This window comes from Bos grunniens, chromosome 2 (genome assembly GCF_055505025.1).
Source record: "Bos grunniens cultivar Pamir isolate PY7600 chromosome 2, Bosgru_T2T1.0, whole genome shotgun sequence".
Lineage (NCBI taxonomy): Eukaryota > Metazoa > Chordata > Mammalia > Artiodactyla > Bovidae > Bos > Bos grunniens.
The window spans coordinates 92,265,352-92,281,541 of NC_141166.1; the positions used below are offsets into that span (position 1 = coordinate 92,265,352).

General features: G+C 38.7%; 1 protein-coding gene across 45 annotated transcripts in view; it reads right to left on the reverse strand.

The window, feature by feature from the left end:
* NEB (nebulin) overlaps positions 1-16,190 on the reverse strand; it is a 220,940-nt gene that overhangs the window by 72,486 nt on the left and 132,264 nt on the right. For all 45 annotated transcript variants that reach the window (XM_086353306.1, XM_086353298.1, XM_086353272.1 and 42 more), the window contains exons 95-109: positions 15,881-15,985; positions 15,147-15,254; positions 13,982-14,293; positions 11,636-11,839; positions 11,183-11,287; positions 6,565-6,669; positions 6,153-6,464; positions 5,094-5,198; positions 4,466-4,564; positions 4,104-4,205; positions 3,871-3,978; positions 3,071-3,382; positions 1,626-1,730; positions 1,412-1,516; positions 943-1,050 (exon numbers count right to left, since the gene is read on the reverse strand). In XM_086353306.1, the coding sequence (XP_086209432.1) occupies positions 943-1,050; positions 1,412-1,516; positions 1,626-1,730; positions 3,071-3,382; positions 3,871-3,978; positions 4,104-4,205; positions 4,466-4,564; positions 5,094-5,198; positions 6,153-6,464; positions 6,565-6,669; positions 11,183-11,287; positions 11,636-11,839; positions 13,982-14,293; positions 15,147-15,254; positions 15,881-15,985 (2,295 nt within the window). The remainder of the gene's footprint in view (positions 1-942; positions 1,051-1,411; positions 1,517-1,625; positions 1,731-3,070; positions 3,383-3,870; positions 3,979-4,103; positions 4,206-4,465; positions 4,565-5,093; positions 5,199-6,152; positions 6,465-6,564; positions 6,670-11,182; positions 11,288-11,635; positions 11,840-13,981; positions 14,294-15,146; positions 15,255-15,880; positions 15,986-16,190) is intronic.

Genomic DNA, 16,190 nt, shown 5'->3' on the forward strand with positions numbered 1-16,190 from the left:
GAGAGAATCACCAAAGATTGCTTCCCATTCAGCATACACACACACCTTTTAGATAAGCTGAATTAAAATTTGGAGAGCAAGTCCTCCACTTGCTGGCTGGAAATATCTGGACATGATTGCTAACAAGGGACCACCCTTTCCTGTCTTCTTTCTGTTGGTAGCTGCTTGGTTCTACATGTGCCCAGAAGTGATATAGCACTTGTTACATTATTGTCTTTTTAAAAAATTATTTATTTTTAGTTGGAGGATAATTGCTTTACAATATTGTGTTGGTCTCTGCCATACATCAACATGAATCAGCCATAGGTATGCCTACTTCCCCTCCCATCTCCCATTCCATCCCACCCCTCTAGGTTGTCACGGAGCACTGGGTTGAGTTAGCTGAGTCACACAGCAAATTCCCACTGGCTCGCTGTTTTGCATATGGTAATGTATATGTTTCCACGCTTCTCCTTCAGTTCGTTCCACCCTCTCCTTCCCCTGCTGGGTCCACAGGCCTGTTCTCTATGTCTGTGTCTCCGTGGCTGCCCTGCAAGTAGGTCCATCAGTACCATCTTTCAGGATCCCATATTACGCATTAATGTACAATATTTGTTTTTCTCTTTCCGACTTACTTCACCCTGTATAATAGGCTCTAGGTTCATCCACCTTCTTATTTGTACATCATCTCCCTCACTTGCAGCTGCTCCTGAAAGTCTTATCTTATTGATCTTTAGCTCCTCAGTGTCTCCCTCAGTGCCTGGCACATCACAGGGCCTCAAACAATACTAGCTGAATAAATACTACTTGCTCTGAATAATACGCTATGAAATAAAAATAAATACAACAAAATAATAGGTCTCCTTATAAGTTCAGTCGTTCATAAAGTCAGCCAAGAGCATGCATGCTAACAAAAGCTTAAAATTCAGAACTGAGTTGTACATCACATAAAATAGAACTTACAGTACTGTAGAGTTTTTCCATGTCTTTGGAGTGGGTGATATATGGTGTATCTGGAGAAAAGATATACTTGCCCTTTATTAATTTATTAAATGTTTCTTTATATTTTACCTAAGGAGAGAAAACAAAGAGAACCTTTGATTATTCTAAATATATATTTAAAGTTTCACAAGATCTACCTAGCAAAAAATAGTTACATTTAGAGATTAATCAATGGGCTAAATTTCATTATATGATATATAATTTTTATTATAACTAACACAATGGAATGTTTGGGATAATAATTTAGATATTATCTAAAAGGGGTACAGTATATGTCCTACTAGTGACTTTTAAGACATTCTCCCCCAAAGATTTTCTTATAATTTACTCCCCATTTTCTTACAAACCATTATCTGGAGGTAAGGAAAGTCTGTTCAATGACAGTTAAGCTCTTAGTTTATATACCTTATTATACACAAAGAAAACTTACATCACTTTGATTGACTGAGTTAATCTTGGCGAGAACAATCTCTGGAGGATCCACCACACTTGTAAAGTTAGGATAGTTGGCAAGAGCATCTTTCTTATATTTTATCTGCAAAGGAATAGAGACAATTAAGATAGGTGGTCCCCTACAGGGTACCTATCCCCACATGGTAGGTAAGGAGGCCAGGCTTTATGTAGGAAGAAAAGGCTCTGCATACCTGATTCATCATTTCCTGGTTCCTGGTAACCCTCACATGGTCCACAGAATCCAGGGGGATCCAACCAATGCCTCGGAGCCACTCCAAGTCAGCTTTGTAGATATTCTGAGAGCAGAAAGGGAGACACAATGCAGGTGTAAATAACTCGGGCACATGAAATCAGGCAGCAGATTAGAAACAACTTTTTCAGAAGGTTTTTAAGGCTTTCTCTCTAGTGGCTATGTCTCATTGATTCAAACATGATTTCATCTGTACACTTGAGCAATATTTCTCATGGCTGTTATGAATGAGGAACTATGCAAGGTGATTTGAGAGATGAGTATAAAGTCTTTGAAGTGTAGAGAGAAGTTATCTATGAAGTAGACAGTGGTAGGTGCTGCGAGAGCAAGAACACTTAGATGCTGTGGGAGTTAAAGGTAGGGAACCGTTGTTTTCACCTGTGAGCATAAGACAAGGTTTTACCAAAGAAGTTATAGTTTTAGATGAACTTGATACATATAGTTATATAGAAATCTGTGGGGTATTCAGACTAAATAAAGGCAGTCACACAAGTAAATGCTCATGTCTTGTAGGGTTGGGGGCCACCCCTCCTGTCTGTCTTTACCCTCGCCCCCACTTCCTGGATTCTCTCAGGCCACCGCACGCCATATAAAGAGGAGGTGCTAATCTGATTAGAGTTCCACAAAGGTTATCCTGCTGCAGCCACCAGTGAGATGGGATGTTCAAGTTCAGTACCTGTGCTGCAGGCAGAATCTGACATCCTGTTTTGGTAACAACGAGAAGACCCAGGTAGGCTTAGCTCCTCGGTGCTCCTGAGCATCACATTAACGCATTGTGTTTCTGTTTCCTACGGACTACTGGTGGCAGGTAGAGATCTTGATTCAGGCTTCAGGGGGAGGTGACCTGACACACATTCTCTATCCCAGCTTTGCCAACCTCTGCATAAGGGCTTCTGGCCCTTCTGCAACTCATCAGTATGTTGTGTCCCTTTTGCTTTGATTCCTTGCAAGCAATTCCTTCATGAAAGCCTTGAGGAAGGAGATGCTTGGCAAAGCAAGGAGGAGGCATTCCCAGGTCTTGACTACACTATCATGTAATATTATTGAAATCCCAAATCAATGTCAACTCCCGCCCAAGCCAATAATTATTTTAAGTCAGTTGACAATTTTCCATGCACATGTGAAGAACTATTGATGATAGAGATGGTACAGAATCAATTTTTTAAAACTTGACTTTGAACGTTATTCAGAAATGCACAGTCAGCAAGCAAAGCTGTCCATTACTGCTCCCAACCTTTCTCTACTTCATATCCAGCCTCAGTTCCCTTCTGACAGCAAACTATATATTTACGGTTATGAGTTTCAAAGACTGGAGGCTCGAAGTTAGTGCTTATGATCTGAGTAGACCACATGCCTCTAGATAATTAAGAGACAAAAATCACTTACATCACTCTGTAGGTCATAGGCCTTCCTTGCCTGAATAACATCATTTTGGTCAGGGTGACATATCCATTGGTGCAGGTAATTGCGGTAATCAATGTCACTGGCAAGGGCCTGTCCCTCCTTGGCTGCCAACACCGACACCATATCAGGAGGTATATGGATTTTGGCCTTTGTCTTATGATAGTTCTCTTTGTAAAGTCTGTCATTCTGAATCTGGCCTGCGTGCTCGAACCAAACCAGTTTAGGATCATCTCTCATCGTCGGGACACCCACATAATGACCTTTCTGCTTGACGTGTTCAGCTTTGTATTTCAGCTGGTGGGAAGAGGAACAGAGATTCCGTCAACTTAGACAAACACACAAGGCAGAAGGGGCTTGAAACATCAAGCAAGCTCAGGCCCCCAGATATTTCTGTTACTCTCACAAGAATAAATACGAAAAAAATTGAAATAGAGATGAAGACATTTCAATTTAAAAATAGAAAAATATACACTTACTTTCTAATTCTGGCAATATCTTATTTGAAGGCTTAGAGATTTTAGGGAAGCAGAGAATAGAAGAAACAAATAAAGACCTTAAACAATAGTTTTTGAAGCAGCAGAGAAAAAAAAAAAAAAGATGAAGAATGCTAAGAGCCCACAGGAAAAGGACAAGAATGGAGCAGGTACTCTGGCCATCCCCAAGGCCAGCCAGGCCTGCCAGCCAACAAGGAGCTCTCCATGGTGCTATGTCTTAGGGTAACTGGGTCCCTGTAAGGGCAATGGCCAGCCTTTGCAAAGTGCACTTGTATCAGAATAACTTACCTCACTCTGAACATCACCAGAATGATGGGCATGAACAAATGGCACAGCATCTGGAGGCAAAATGTAACCGGTGGCTTTCTGTTTCTCCCAGCTTTCCTTGTAGAGATACTAAAAGACAGAGACATGACAAAGGGTTAAACCAAGGAGTCAGGATAGAGGGCTAAGTCTCCTACAGGTGTGTTATAGTCCTCCATCCTCACAGAAAGTGTCAGGTGTCCAGGCAAAATCCTTACCTGGTCCAGTATCCGGGCTGCCTCCTGGGCAGTATGCAGCTGAGGGGTTTCTGTGAGAGTGTACTTTGATTTTGTGTCATTCCAATCTTTTCGGTACTTAATCTAGAAATGAGAAGCAAGTTGGTAAGTTCCTCGATATTAAGAACACATAATGCTGTCCAAGCAGCTGCTAGCACCAGTCGTCTCAATATTTACAATCCGTATCTCAGACAGCGATTGCACAATGAGTGTAAGGAAGCGGAAAAGCTTTGGAAACAACATCTTCCAAACCCAGAAATTTTACTATTTTAAACAATTTTTAACAGATCACCTTTATTTAAAAATTTAACCGAGCCGTTTTAGAACAACAGTCATGTACTTACATCGTTCAGGATTTCACCACTGTGTTTTGCTGTCACGTAATCAACTCTGTCATCCACAGGAGTAAAGCTGAGAGTTTCTATTTTTGTGCGATATTTTTTCTATGGGAAAGAAAATCTCTTTTAAACAACATTGTCTCTGGTCCTGAGCAAGATATGCTGCATTTAAGGGTGTGTCTGAACTAGAAGTGTAGAATGTCATATTTCAATGGCATCTTTTTGGCAATTTGGCTTTCTTCTTAGCATTTTATTTTTAAACAAATGGGTTGACATCTTATACCTTCCACAGATTTTAAGGTAGCAGGTTTGCTTAGCTCCCAAAATCATGTAATATATCATTACATGTACTCTGTGTGTGTATGTGTGTTTTTCAATTTTCAAACTTCTCTCACATGTATTGCCATTGAGGACTGAAGAAAATTTCCATTTATACAATTCCAAGCATCACTGAGTGGTCTTACATTCTTATGGGTATGGTCCCACAATGTGACAGGGACAGTACAGGATTATTTTGGAAAGGATAGCAATTGAAACTGTAATTGCTGATGGGGAATGACTGCATGTTAGCTGGTGTATTTTTGTTTAGTTTCTTAGGAAATGTGCTGAATGTCAGGATAAGATCTTGGAATACCTCATTGAAGATGTCTGCCATATGCTTGGCATGATTGACAGAAACAGAATCAGCTGGCATCCACCCAATCCCACGTAACCATTCCAAGTCAGCCTTGTAAATAGCCTGTGAAAATAAGACCAGGAAGAAGTCAGTAAGTCTGGTCACATTTGTTCTATTCATTGGTCTGATGGAGAAATGCAATTTAAGAATGACATACTCAAGCACCAGACAAGTAACTTAAGTAAATTAATGATGCGGCAGCATAATAAACTGGGGCCCATGTTTGCTATTTAAAGGGGTTTAGCCTTAATTTCGGAGAAGGCAATGGCAACCAACTCCAGTACTCTCGCCTGGAAAATCCCAAGGATGGAGGAGCCTGGTAGGCTGCAGTCCATTGGGTTGCTAAGAGTTGGACACGACTGAGCAACTTCACTTTCACTTTTCCTTTCATGCATTGGAGAAGGAAATGGCAACCTACTCCAGTGTTCTTGCCTGGAGAATCCCAGGAACGGGGAAGCCTGGTGGGCTGCCGTCTGTGGGGTTGCACAGAGTCAGAGATGACTGAAGTGACTTAGCAGCAGCAGCAGTAGCCTTAATTTAGCCCGAGGTCATGACTATCAATGGCTAGTTCATGTCTGGAGCTGCATCCTCTAATTTTTTCCCAACAAAATGGGAAATCCTAGGTTTGTATACAAAATTCCCTGATTTTAAAACTTAATTCAAAATTTAAAAACACTGTGTCAACTAAAACAGCATATCTATGCCTGTATCCTGTCCATGGACTGCCAATATTTTACTTACAATTTAAACTTATGTTGCTTCTTAAGTTCTGTAGAAGTAATACTTTCAGAGTAGTTGTCTTTAACATGATACAATTAAGAACTATATTCAACTACCACTTATTTCCTTATCCTTCATGGTACTGGTGATTTTAATACCACACTATAAATTCTAACCAAAACCAAATTCTTGGCTGTATAAAGACATGGAGTGATGATGCAAGATTTAATGACATAAACTTTCTGGGAGTCCTGGGAAAATGATGAAAGAGTTCAGGCTAAAATGCAGCCCACTCACATCGCTTTGCAGATCGTAGGCTTTCCTGGCCTGAATCACATCGTTCTGGTCAGGCATGCACGTCCACTGGTGCAGGTAATGGCGGTAATCGATATCGCTGACCAGAGTCTGGGAATTTTTAGAGTGCTCGATGGAGAGCATATCCGGGGGGCTCTGGAACTTAGACTTCCACTTGGCCCAGTGCAGCCGGTATTCTCTTTCATTCTGAATCTTGCCAGCTATGAGGGCCCAGCGGATCTTGTTGTCATCCCTGGCTGTGCGGGTGCCCACGTAGTGTCCCTTCTGCTTCTCGTGATCAAGCTTGTATTTATACTGGGGACAGAAAAACACAGCAGATGGATCACAGCACGAACTCTCTATGCACCTGGGGCGTTTGCACGAAAAACTGAGGAGTAAACAAGGCCACACTCACGTCACTCGCGATCTCCCTGGAGGCCTTGGCAGCCTGGATGGGGATGGCGTCCAGCCGGACGTCACAGCTCATCTTCATCTCATCCCAACCTTCACGGTAAAGTTTCTGAAGAGGAGGAAAAACAAGGTATTGTTCCCAGTTCAAACTCATCAGTGACTACAGGGGTTCAAGTGAAAATTAATAACAAAGGGGTACAGTTTTGAAGTCCTAGAACCAGTTTATAAAAAGAGAATAAGTGAAAGAATCATCATGGACCAGTGTACTGGAGAACAAAATCATGTCTGGAATCCAAAGATCTGGACTTGACAAGGCTTTTTCCTTTTTTTAATTTGAATTATAATTTCAATATAGTTGTTTATGGTTGATGTAAAAGGGTTTTGGTGCTTCTTGTATTGATAGCACTGGGATCAGTTTAAGTTCAAACATTAATGGGCTATTATTGAATTTCTTCATAATTCTACTTAATTCTTCATTTCAATTTCGTAATCTTCAGAATTATAAACTTTTTACATTCTGAAAAACAAGAGGGTTTTTAATTTGAAAAAGAAGGGCTTACATTTGAAAAACAACAGGGTTTTTCCCTCTCTACACAGTTTTTTTTTTTTTTTTTAGATCTTCTAATACAATTGTTGATGCATAGTGTTTGGGAGCGTTAGATCTTTTTACTGAAGCACTGATTGGAGATAATGGGCCACTTTCTAAGTGTATCGCTGTTGTGTTTGTAAAGAGAAGTCAATGAAAATAGTGACTGATTTACAGATAACTTTATAAATATATGTTCACATTTAAGTGGATAACTTCTGTATTAACAATGTTAGAAATAGCAGTAATTTAAATGTATAATTCAGAAATCAAACCTATCACCATTGTTCACAGCTTGAACAAGGCAGAAAGGAGAAGTGAATTTCAATTAGTTTCATGGCCTTTGCATTTTGAAAAATGAGTGCTTAGATAGGATCTGTCCTTATAAGTATGGGAAAGTTTTATATGAATTTTCATTCAAGTTTTTGTATTAAGTTTGACTGGGCCTATTTTAATGCTGGACTTTTTTTTGTACAAAATAAAGTGTTTTCCACATTTAAATGTATTATAATAGAGAATATTTAATGGAAATTTGTAATTATGTTATTTTAAATTTTTTGTATTTGTTTTATTACATATATTATTATACTATTTTTTCTTATGTGATATACTTTTTTTATGTGGTCAGATATAATTTTTATTTGAGCTACAAAAAAACTGGACTTAGGACCTAACTTCTTCACCTACTAACTGTGAGAATGTGGGCAAATTCTTTAATCTTTTTAAGTCTGAACTTTCCCATATGATTAAAAACAAAATAACACTGTCTTACCCATGTGATTGGTGTCAAGTTTAAATGAATCAATTTAACATGAAGTTGTTTGGTTACCCATAAAATTATATACAAATATTCTGAAAAAACTGCTTTCTAAATGCTGAAAATTACTTAAAATAGGGGACTTTATCAAGATTACAATACTAGCAACACTATGTATAAAGAAAGTGAATATTTTGTTTAGTATTCAGATAGGATGTTTGATACCTTCCAAAACAGAAGCCATTCTCATTAGTATCTAAATTTAACAACTTTACTTTTGGCATGGTGTCAAATACTAGTCTTGCTTATATCATGATACTAATGGTGTGTGCATGCGTGCTAAGTTGCTTCAGTTGTATCCAACTCTGTGCGACCCTATGGACTGTAGCCCACCAGGCTCCTCTGTCCATGGGATTCTCCAGACAGGAACACTGGAGTGGATTGCTATGCCTTCCTCCAGGGGATCTTCCTGACCCAGCAATCAAACCCACATCCCTTTACGTCTTGGCAGAGAGGTTCTTTACCAATAGTGCCACCTAGGAAGCCCAATATTAATGGTAGGGTTCTGGTATTTCCAGCTGAGAAATTTATCATGCAAAAGATAGCACATGAGGCTTTCCAGAATTTTTTTTCCAAAGATGTCTATGGATTGGAAGGAAGAGGCTGATTCTACGCAGTGAAGAGCTGGCCGTCTTTCCATCCACCCACTTGGCAATAAGAATTCACTGCACCATATACTGTACCAATTCTAGTTCAAAAGAAGCATCAAAATTTTGCTTTCTTCCCAGCTCTTGGAAAAAATTAGCTCCTAAGAGGCTCATTACAATAAAGTTGGTGGTGCAGTACACACATGATGAGGAATCTTTACTTGGAAGACTCCTCTCACAAAGATTTATTATTTTTTGAAAGATAAAAGGTTCCAAGCCATGGTGGACTGTATTAAGACAGTATCCTTCTTCTAAGGTCATACTGTTCCACACACAGAAAAATCTCTGTGATTCATGAAGGTACTACCTTTCTTGAACTTTCTTAAACTGTGAAGCTACCCGTGTAACTGAATTCTTTCATTTTATCTAATAGAGTTTTAAGTTAATCTCTCCCTTTCCCCTGGTATACAATGATTTATTCTGCAAAGGATGATAATTCTGCCTTTTTATGATATTTTTTTCTTATCTTTACTCTTTTTTTTTTTTCCTTTTTTTAGGGATGTGCTGGCTTTTCATTGCTGTGTGGGCTTTTCTCTAGCTGAGGCGAACAGGGGCTACTCTTTGTTGCAGAGTAATGGGCTTTTCATGGCAGTGTCTTCTCTTGTGGAGCACAGACTCTAGGGCACACGGGCTTCAATAGCTGCAGTTCCTGGGCTCGGGCTCAGGCTCAGTCGTTGTGGCACATGGGCTTGGCTGCTCTGCAGCATGTGGGATCTTGCTGGACCAGGAATTAACCCATGTCTCCCGCACTGGCAGGTGGATTCTTTACCATTGAGCCACCAGGGAAGCCCTCTTATCCTTACTGTTAATTAATTATTTGGGGATAAATGAGGAGCTTATCATTAAGCTACTTTAAGCAAATGTTAAAAAATGGTAATGAGCCTCTTGATGAAAGTGAGAGTGAAAAAGTTGGCTTAAAGCTCAACATTCAGAAAACTAAGATCATGGCATCTGGTCCCATCACTTCATGGCAAATAGATGGGGAAACAATGGAAACAGTGACAGACTTTATTTTTTGGGCTCCAAAATCATTGCAGATGATGATGCAAAATCACTGCAGCCATGAAATAAAAAGATGATTGCTCCTTGAAAGAAAAGTTATGACCAACCTAGACAGCATATTAAAAAGCAGAGACATAACTTTGCCAACAAAGGTCCATCTAGTCAAAGCCATGGTTTTTCCAGTGGTCACGTATGGATGTGGGAGTTGGACTCTAAAGAAAACTGAACTATAAAGAAGGCCGAAGAATTGATGCTTTTAAACTGTGGTGTTGGAGGAGCCTCTTGAGAGTCCCCTGGACTACAAGAAGATCCAACCACTCTAAAGGAAATCAGTCCTTAATATTCATTGGAAGGGCTGATGCTGAAGCTGAAACTCCAATACTTTGGCCACCTGATGTGAAGAACTGACTCATTGGAAAAGACCTTGATGCTGGCAAAGATTGAAGGTGGGAGGAGAAGGGGATGACAGAGGGTGAGATGGTTGTATGGCATCACTGACTCAATGGACATGAGTTTGAGTAAGCTCCAGGAATTGGTGATGGACAGGGAGGCCTGGTGTGCTGTGGTCCATGGGGTCGCAAAAAGTTGGACACAACTGAGCGACTGAACTGAAGTGAACTAGTGGGCATCCTTGGTTTACTCCTGACTTGAATGAGAAACTTACTTACTTGAGCCTTGCCTTTGATTTGAAATTTACTCTTAGTTATGACAAGAAAATATTCATTTATTCTTATTTTGCTAAGACTTTATTAAAAAATAAGAATGGATATTTGATTTGGTCATACATCTTTTTAAATCTAATAAAATGAGCATACAATTTTTCTCTTTTGTTCCAGCATATTATCAGTTTTCTGAATATGAAATATTTTTGGCATTCCTGAATGAATCCTAGTTATTTGTATTATATCATATTCATGTACTATCAAATTTGATTTGTTAATATTTTATTTAAGATTTCCTCATTATTATTGGTCTACAGTTTTCATTTGAGGCAGTTGGACAAGTTTTGATAATGGGGAAGGTTTTCCTTCTTTCATTAGGCTCTATAGTTATTTATTCCTTAAAGTTTGGAAACAATTGCCCTATAAAATCATCTGGGTGACCCTGACATCATAGAAGAGTGAGGAGAGGTCTTTAATAACCCTCTTCACTTCTTATGTTTTTATTCTTTTCTTGGGGTCAATTTTAGTACTTTATAATTTCATAAAAAGAATCCCCTATATATCTGGGTTTTAAAATCAATTTAAATACCACTGTGAAATGAATTTTAATTATTTTATGTCCATCTGAATCTGTCATTCATTCCCCTTTCTTGTTTGTGTCTCTTCATTCCTCTTTCATCATCTTTCTCCTTGTTCCCTTCTCTCTTTTGTCATGTTGACATTGCCTCACAGTAACTGGCCTTACCCAGGGATTCAGAACCAGGGATCGGCCCCTCTCCTCACTCCTGGGCAAGGGCCTCCTTACCCACGCGATCTTCTCTTCCTTGCCTATGAAGAGTTCCCTGGTGATAGCTTCGTACCAACTGGGCGACTTTCCAAACAAAAGGGGAGTCTGTTGCAGTACTTACATTGCTCACGTTAAGAGCATTGGTTCTAGCAAGATTAATTTCTGGAGTATCTGGCATTATGTGGATTGAAGTTTTATCCTTGTCCCAAACTTCTCTGTACTTTGGCTGTGGAAAGAACCAATAACAAAATTACTTCACAGTTTGTAATTTTTCTAGTTGCAGTGTACAACTTTTGATTTTTCTGGTCCCAAATCTTTTCATATTAAAAATTTCCAGAATCTTTTTGCATAAGTTACTCAAATTTGTTATGAAATCTGTATTACCACCTTTCATGTGTACTTTGAGATTTTGTTTAGAATTAGTAAGCAGTAACAAAACAACCGTGTCAACATCACTTACTGAAATCTTTGCTATCATCAATATTACTATTATCTTACAAATGGATTACCAGATTAATTATTTAGCATTCCTTTTATAACATGAATTTTAATACAGGACAAAAATGTGACTCACAATGCTGATATTTTCAGCATTGGATTTCGCGAGGACAACTTCAGGTGTGTCAACAATACTTGTGTACTTGAGTTTCACCACAGGTGTCCGATAGACACTGTCTCGGAAGATATGCTGGGCATTCTTGACTCTCAGTACTTCCGGAGATCCTTCAGGCATCCAGCCGATGCCACGGAGCCACTCCAAGTCAGCCTTGTAGATGGCCTGGGAAAGAAAAGAAAGTCAGGAGAGGCAGGTTTTGTTTTTGTTTTTTTTAAATCTGTGGTAAAGTAAGAAAGCAGCTTTTCATGTTACATTTTTCTTCCAGAAACAAAAATCAAGCTGACCATGGGCCTAACAGAGAATTTCTCATATGCACAGCAGTGTTTTGTCCTGCTTTGTCTTCTCTGGTGTGTGGGTGTGTGTGTTCATGTGCATACACAAATTCTAGAAAGCAGAATGATGCAGAAGGGATGCCCTGCTTGGGGGATGTGTGGGAGATTTTTGAATATCTTGGTTATCATCCCACTGGCCAATGCAGACTTTGAAAAAAATAATAGATTCTCCAACAAGTTCTCCACACAAAAGCCAGAATGGTCTTTACAAAATTCATCATTCAAATCTGATGTCACAACATCCTCCAAACCTATGATTTCCCATTGGCCTCAGGATAAAGATCAACATCTTATCATAGACTAGGCTGTGCTGATGGTCTAGCATGAGTCCCTCCTCATTCTTCCAACCTCATCTGTCACGGGTTTCCCTTTGACCCATATGTTCTGACCACACTGGCCTTTCAGTCTGTGCTTTATATACACTCTGCTTTGTGTATGATGTTGGTCATTCTGCAGGAATGGCCTCACAGTGTTTTCCTCACAACCAACTCCTATTCTCTTTTCTTATCTCAAATCAGCATTTCCCCAGAGAAGCTTTTCCCACCTCACTTTTTCATAGTGCAATGACCACTCTTTTTCAGCCATCCCATTTTTGCTGATATTCATTAGTTGACATCTGTTCCTTTATCATCAACGTGAACTTCCTTCAGTCAGGAACTTTGTCTTGTTCTTCTTTATTCACCATTGTGCCTTTAGTGTTCAGCACAAGACATGGTACATGGTAGGTTTAATAAATATTTTTAAAGGGATAATTAAGAACTCAGTCCCTAGTTGCACAATTTCAATCCCACTTGGGTTTTCTTTTTCAGGACAGCACTTCCTTTTGAACTGGGATTTGCATTTCCTCGGCTATCTCCACATGTTTTCTCAGGAATATGTAAGTAGTTAACCAGATAAAATTGCTTTATGTGAAACACCAGTTATGAATTTCATTAAAAAAAACCGTTGTGTTCTTCAGAAATAGTATATCAATATTAACAGGATACAAATATCAAGCTAAAATAAGGAATAAGAGGAGTCAAAATGCAGGGAAATTTCTACCTTAGTGAAGAAGGTTATATGTTTTAGTGTGTGAAGTATGACAGATACACAAAATCTAGAAGGATTCTTGAAGAGGATTACATAGGTTTTGAAGCTTCCCTTTATCATTCTTTTTTTTTTTATTTTTTAATTTTTTTTCCCTTTATCATTAAGAACTTGATTGATATGCATTCTTTAATACACCAGTGTGATTCAGGTTAATGAAGAGACTGCATTTATCTAGAAACTGGACTAAATTCACCAAATGGCAATTGTTTCAAATGATGGGTATACTCTTCTATAACAAACTCATCTATTATATTAAAATATCTCCTGAAGCTTAAGGGAAGTTCAGATAATTAAAAGAAAGAATTCATTCTATACAAGAAACAAATATCCTGATGCTGGAGTGGGGTGCCATTGCCTTCTCCAATTAAAAGAAGAAATTCATTCTATACAAGAAACAAATATCCTAACAGAATTCATCATTTTCAAAAGATCGAATGGTTAGAAAATATAAGTAAATCTAAAAATACTTTGGGCAAACTAATGAAACATAATGTTGTGAAGAATAAAATGTTAAGGGAAATGAGTGAGCTTAGAGCATGCTGCTAATCTTTTAAATTAATTTCAAGGAAGACAGCCCCTGTCATTCTTCAACTGAAGAAACACGATGACACCAATATTTAATAAGCTACAAACAATGAATACATTAACAAAATCTATAGAAAAATTCTGGTAGTAGCACTAACAATGAAGATGAAAACTTTCTGAATAAGCCCAGAAGTAAGACTTGTGATTAACAAACTTAGTAAAATATCCCAGGGGAGTGCTCAGGCAGGGAAAGCATTCCTGAACATTGGAAGGAGTGACCGGGCAAAGCGGTAGAAGGCTGGCTTCCTGGGGAATAGTCACCACCCCCCCACCCCCAGGCACCACAGCAACAACTTACATCACTCTGCAGGTCATAGGCTTTCCTGGCTTGGATCACATCGTTCTGGTCAGGAAAGCAAGACCACTGGTGTAGGTACTGGCGATAGTCCACATCGCTTGCTAATGCCTGGCCTTCTTTGGCAGCGTTGATGGACACCATGTCCACCGGGATGGTGATCCTGGCCTTGTGGTCATTGTATGCCTTTTTGTACAGCCTGTCATTCTGCATCTTCAACACGTTTGCCGCCCAGACCAGTTTAGGGTCTTCCTTGGCATTGCGACACCCAATGTAATGACCTTTCTGTTTCTCGTAAGCAGTTTTGTATAGATACTGGTGGATGTGAACAGAAGAAAGAAGATTTGTTTCTCCAAACTACTTCTGGACAGCCTGCTCAAATAACTCCCTCATATTACCCATTTGGGGGCACTGTTTTTCTTTAAATTCATACTACAAGTTTTATACTTGATACTTTGGTTTGCCTTCTACGTTTACATTCATGAAAACATTGTGAACATCTCAAAGGCAAGAACTGTGCTTCTGGGCTGTCCTCCAGTATAGGATTGTCCACCGTTTCCCAAACTTCAGTCATTGTGTGCCATTCCCACATGTTCTGCCATAAAATTTTGTGACAATACTACTTGTACTTCATATTTTACTTTGTCAACTTGATTTCTTGTCTACATAAATATATATCTTAAAGTTTAAACTTATTTACACTTTTTATTTTAAAATTTATAATCCTATCTAAGTGGGCAAAATCAGTGTTTTTCTAGCACACATTAAAACAAATGTAACTGTTTTAAAAATGCTTGTCCATGTACTACATAAATTTATCCCAGGAACCACCTAGGCATGCTGCACTTCAAGAAACAATAGAATTCTCTGTGCCCACTGGATCTCTGTAAGTGTTTATACATTAACTGATACTGATAAGATATTGAAAAGAAAACCCAGATCTGTGCTTAAATATATGAAGTGTGGAAATAAGCAGAGAAGTAAGTCATCAAATTGTTGTCAAAGTTGTTCTTGAATTTGGAATTTTAAAGCAAGACACTAGTAACAACGCCCTTCATTCTACTCAAATATAATTCCTGGGGAATTATGTTAAAGATTAGTACAGTTTTATCTCTCTGACTGTCTGTGAATTAGTGTTTGTTAAGGCCGAGCAAAGAGGAGCTCTCACATCACTGGCAATGTCCCTGGAAGCCTTGGCATGCTGAATCCCAATGGCATCTGCTTTCAGGTCATAGCCAGTCATCTTGACATCTTCCCAAGCTTGCTGATATTGTTTCTGCAAATGGAGATTGCAATGACACAGTCAATCTGAAGAGGGGGCTACTGACTACTGAACTACTACAGTAGTTCAGTACAATAGTTCAATACAGGCTACTGAACACTGTATTCAGTGTTCAAGAATACACGTTAACAGTTACACTGAAAAACTGACTTTCCCTTAAGATTTATAAAATAGACTGGTTTCATACTGAACTTAAATTCTAGTACATTTTAATGACATTTAGTAAAATTCTCTTCCCGGATCTTTTTTTTTTTTTTTTTAAGAAGAGAATTTAAAAGACAACAAATCATATGAAAATGAGAAAAATTATGTGTATGTAGTTTGGCTTTTAAAAGGAAAAATTAATGATAGGCCACTAAAAAGAAAACTAAATATTACTATACATGCATATCTATGTTTTGATGTCATGTGTTTGGTGTAAACTACATTTTTCCTACTAAAAAAGACAAGGACATATTATAAACACACACTCAGGTGTGTGTGCACACTTATCACTAAAGACTAGAAGTAAAAGGAATGTTAATGAAATGCCTATTACTAAGCGCTCTCTGAAGCACACTGACGAGAGGTTTGGTGAGGCAGAGAACACGGTGTGAGCAAGTGGCTGTGCAGGGCCTTACATTGCTGATCTGCACGGCATTGATCTTGGACTGCAGCATCAAGGGAGTATCAGCTGGTATGTTCACATTCGCCTTCTCTTTCTCCCAGGCATCACGATACAATGGCTGGTAAAAATGAAAAGCAGAGGATCGTTGATTAGTGAATAAGCCAATTACCACGTGAGTAAAACTATAGGTATGATGAAACTTTCTCTTTGGATGTGTTCAGATATAAATGTAAATCGCATTTTGCTTTCATCTGTGTTTTTATTCAGAAGGTGCCAAAAGTGACTTCAACAAGAACACATTCATGTGTGTTATAAATGTAAAA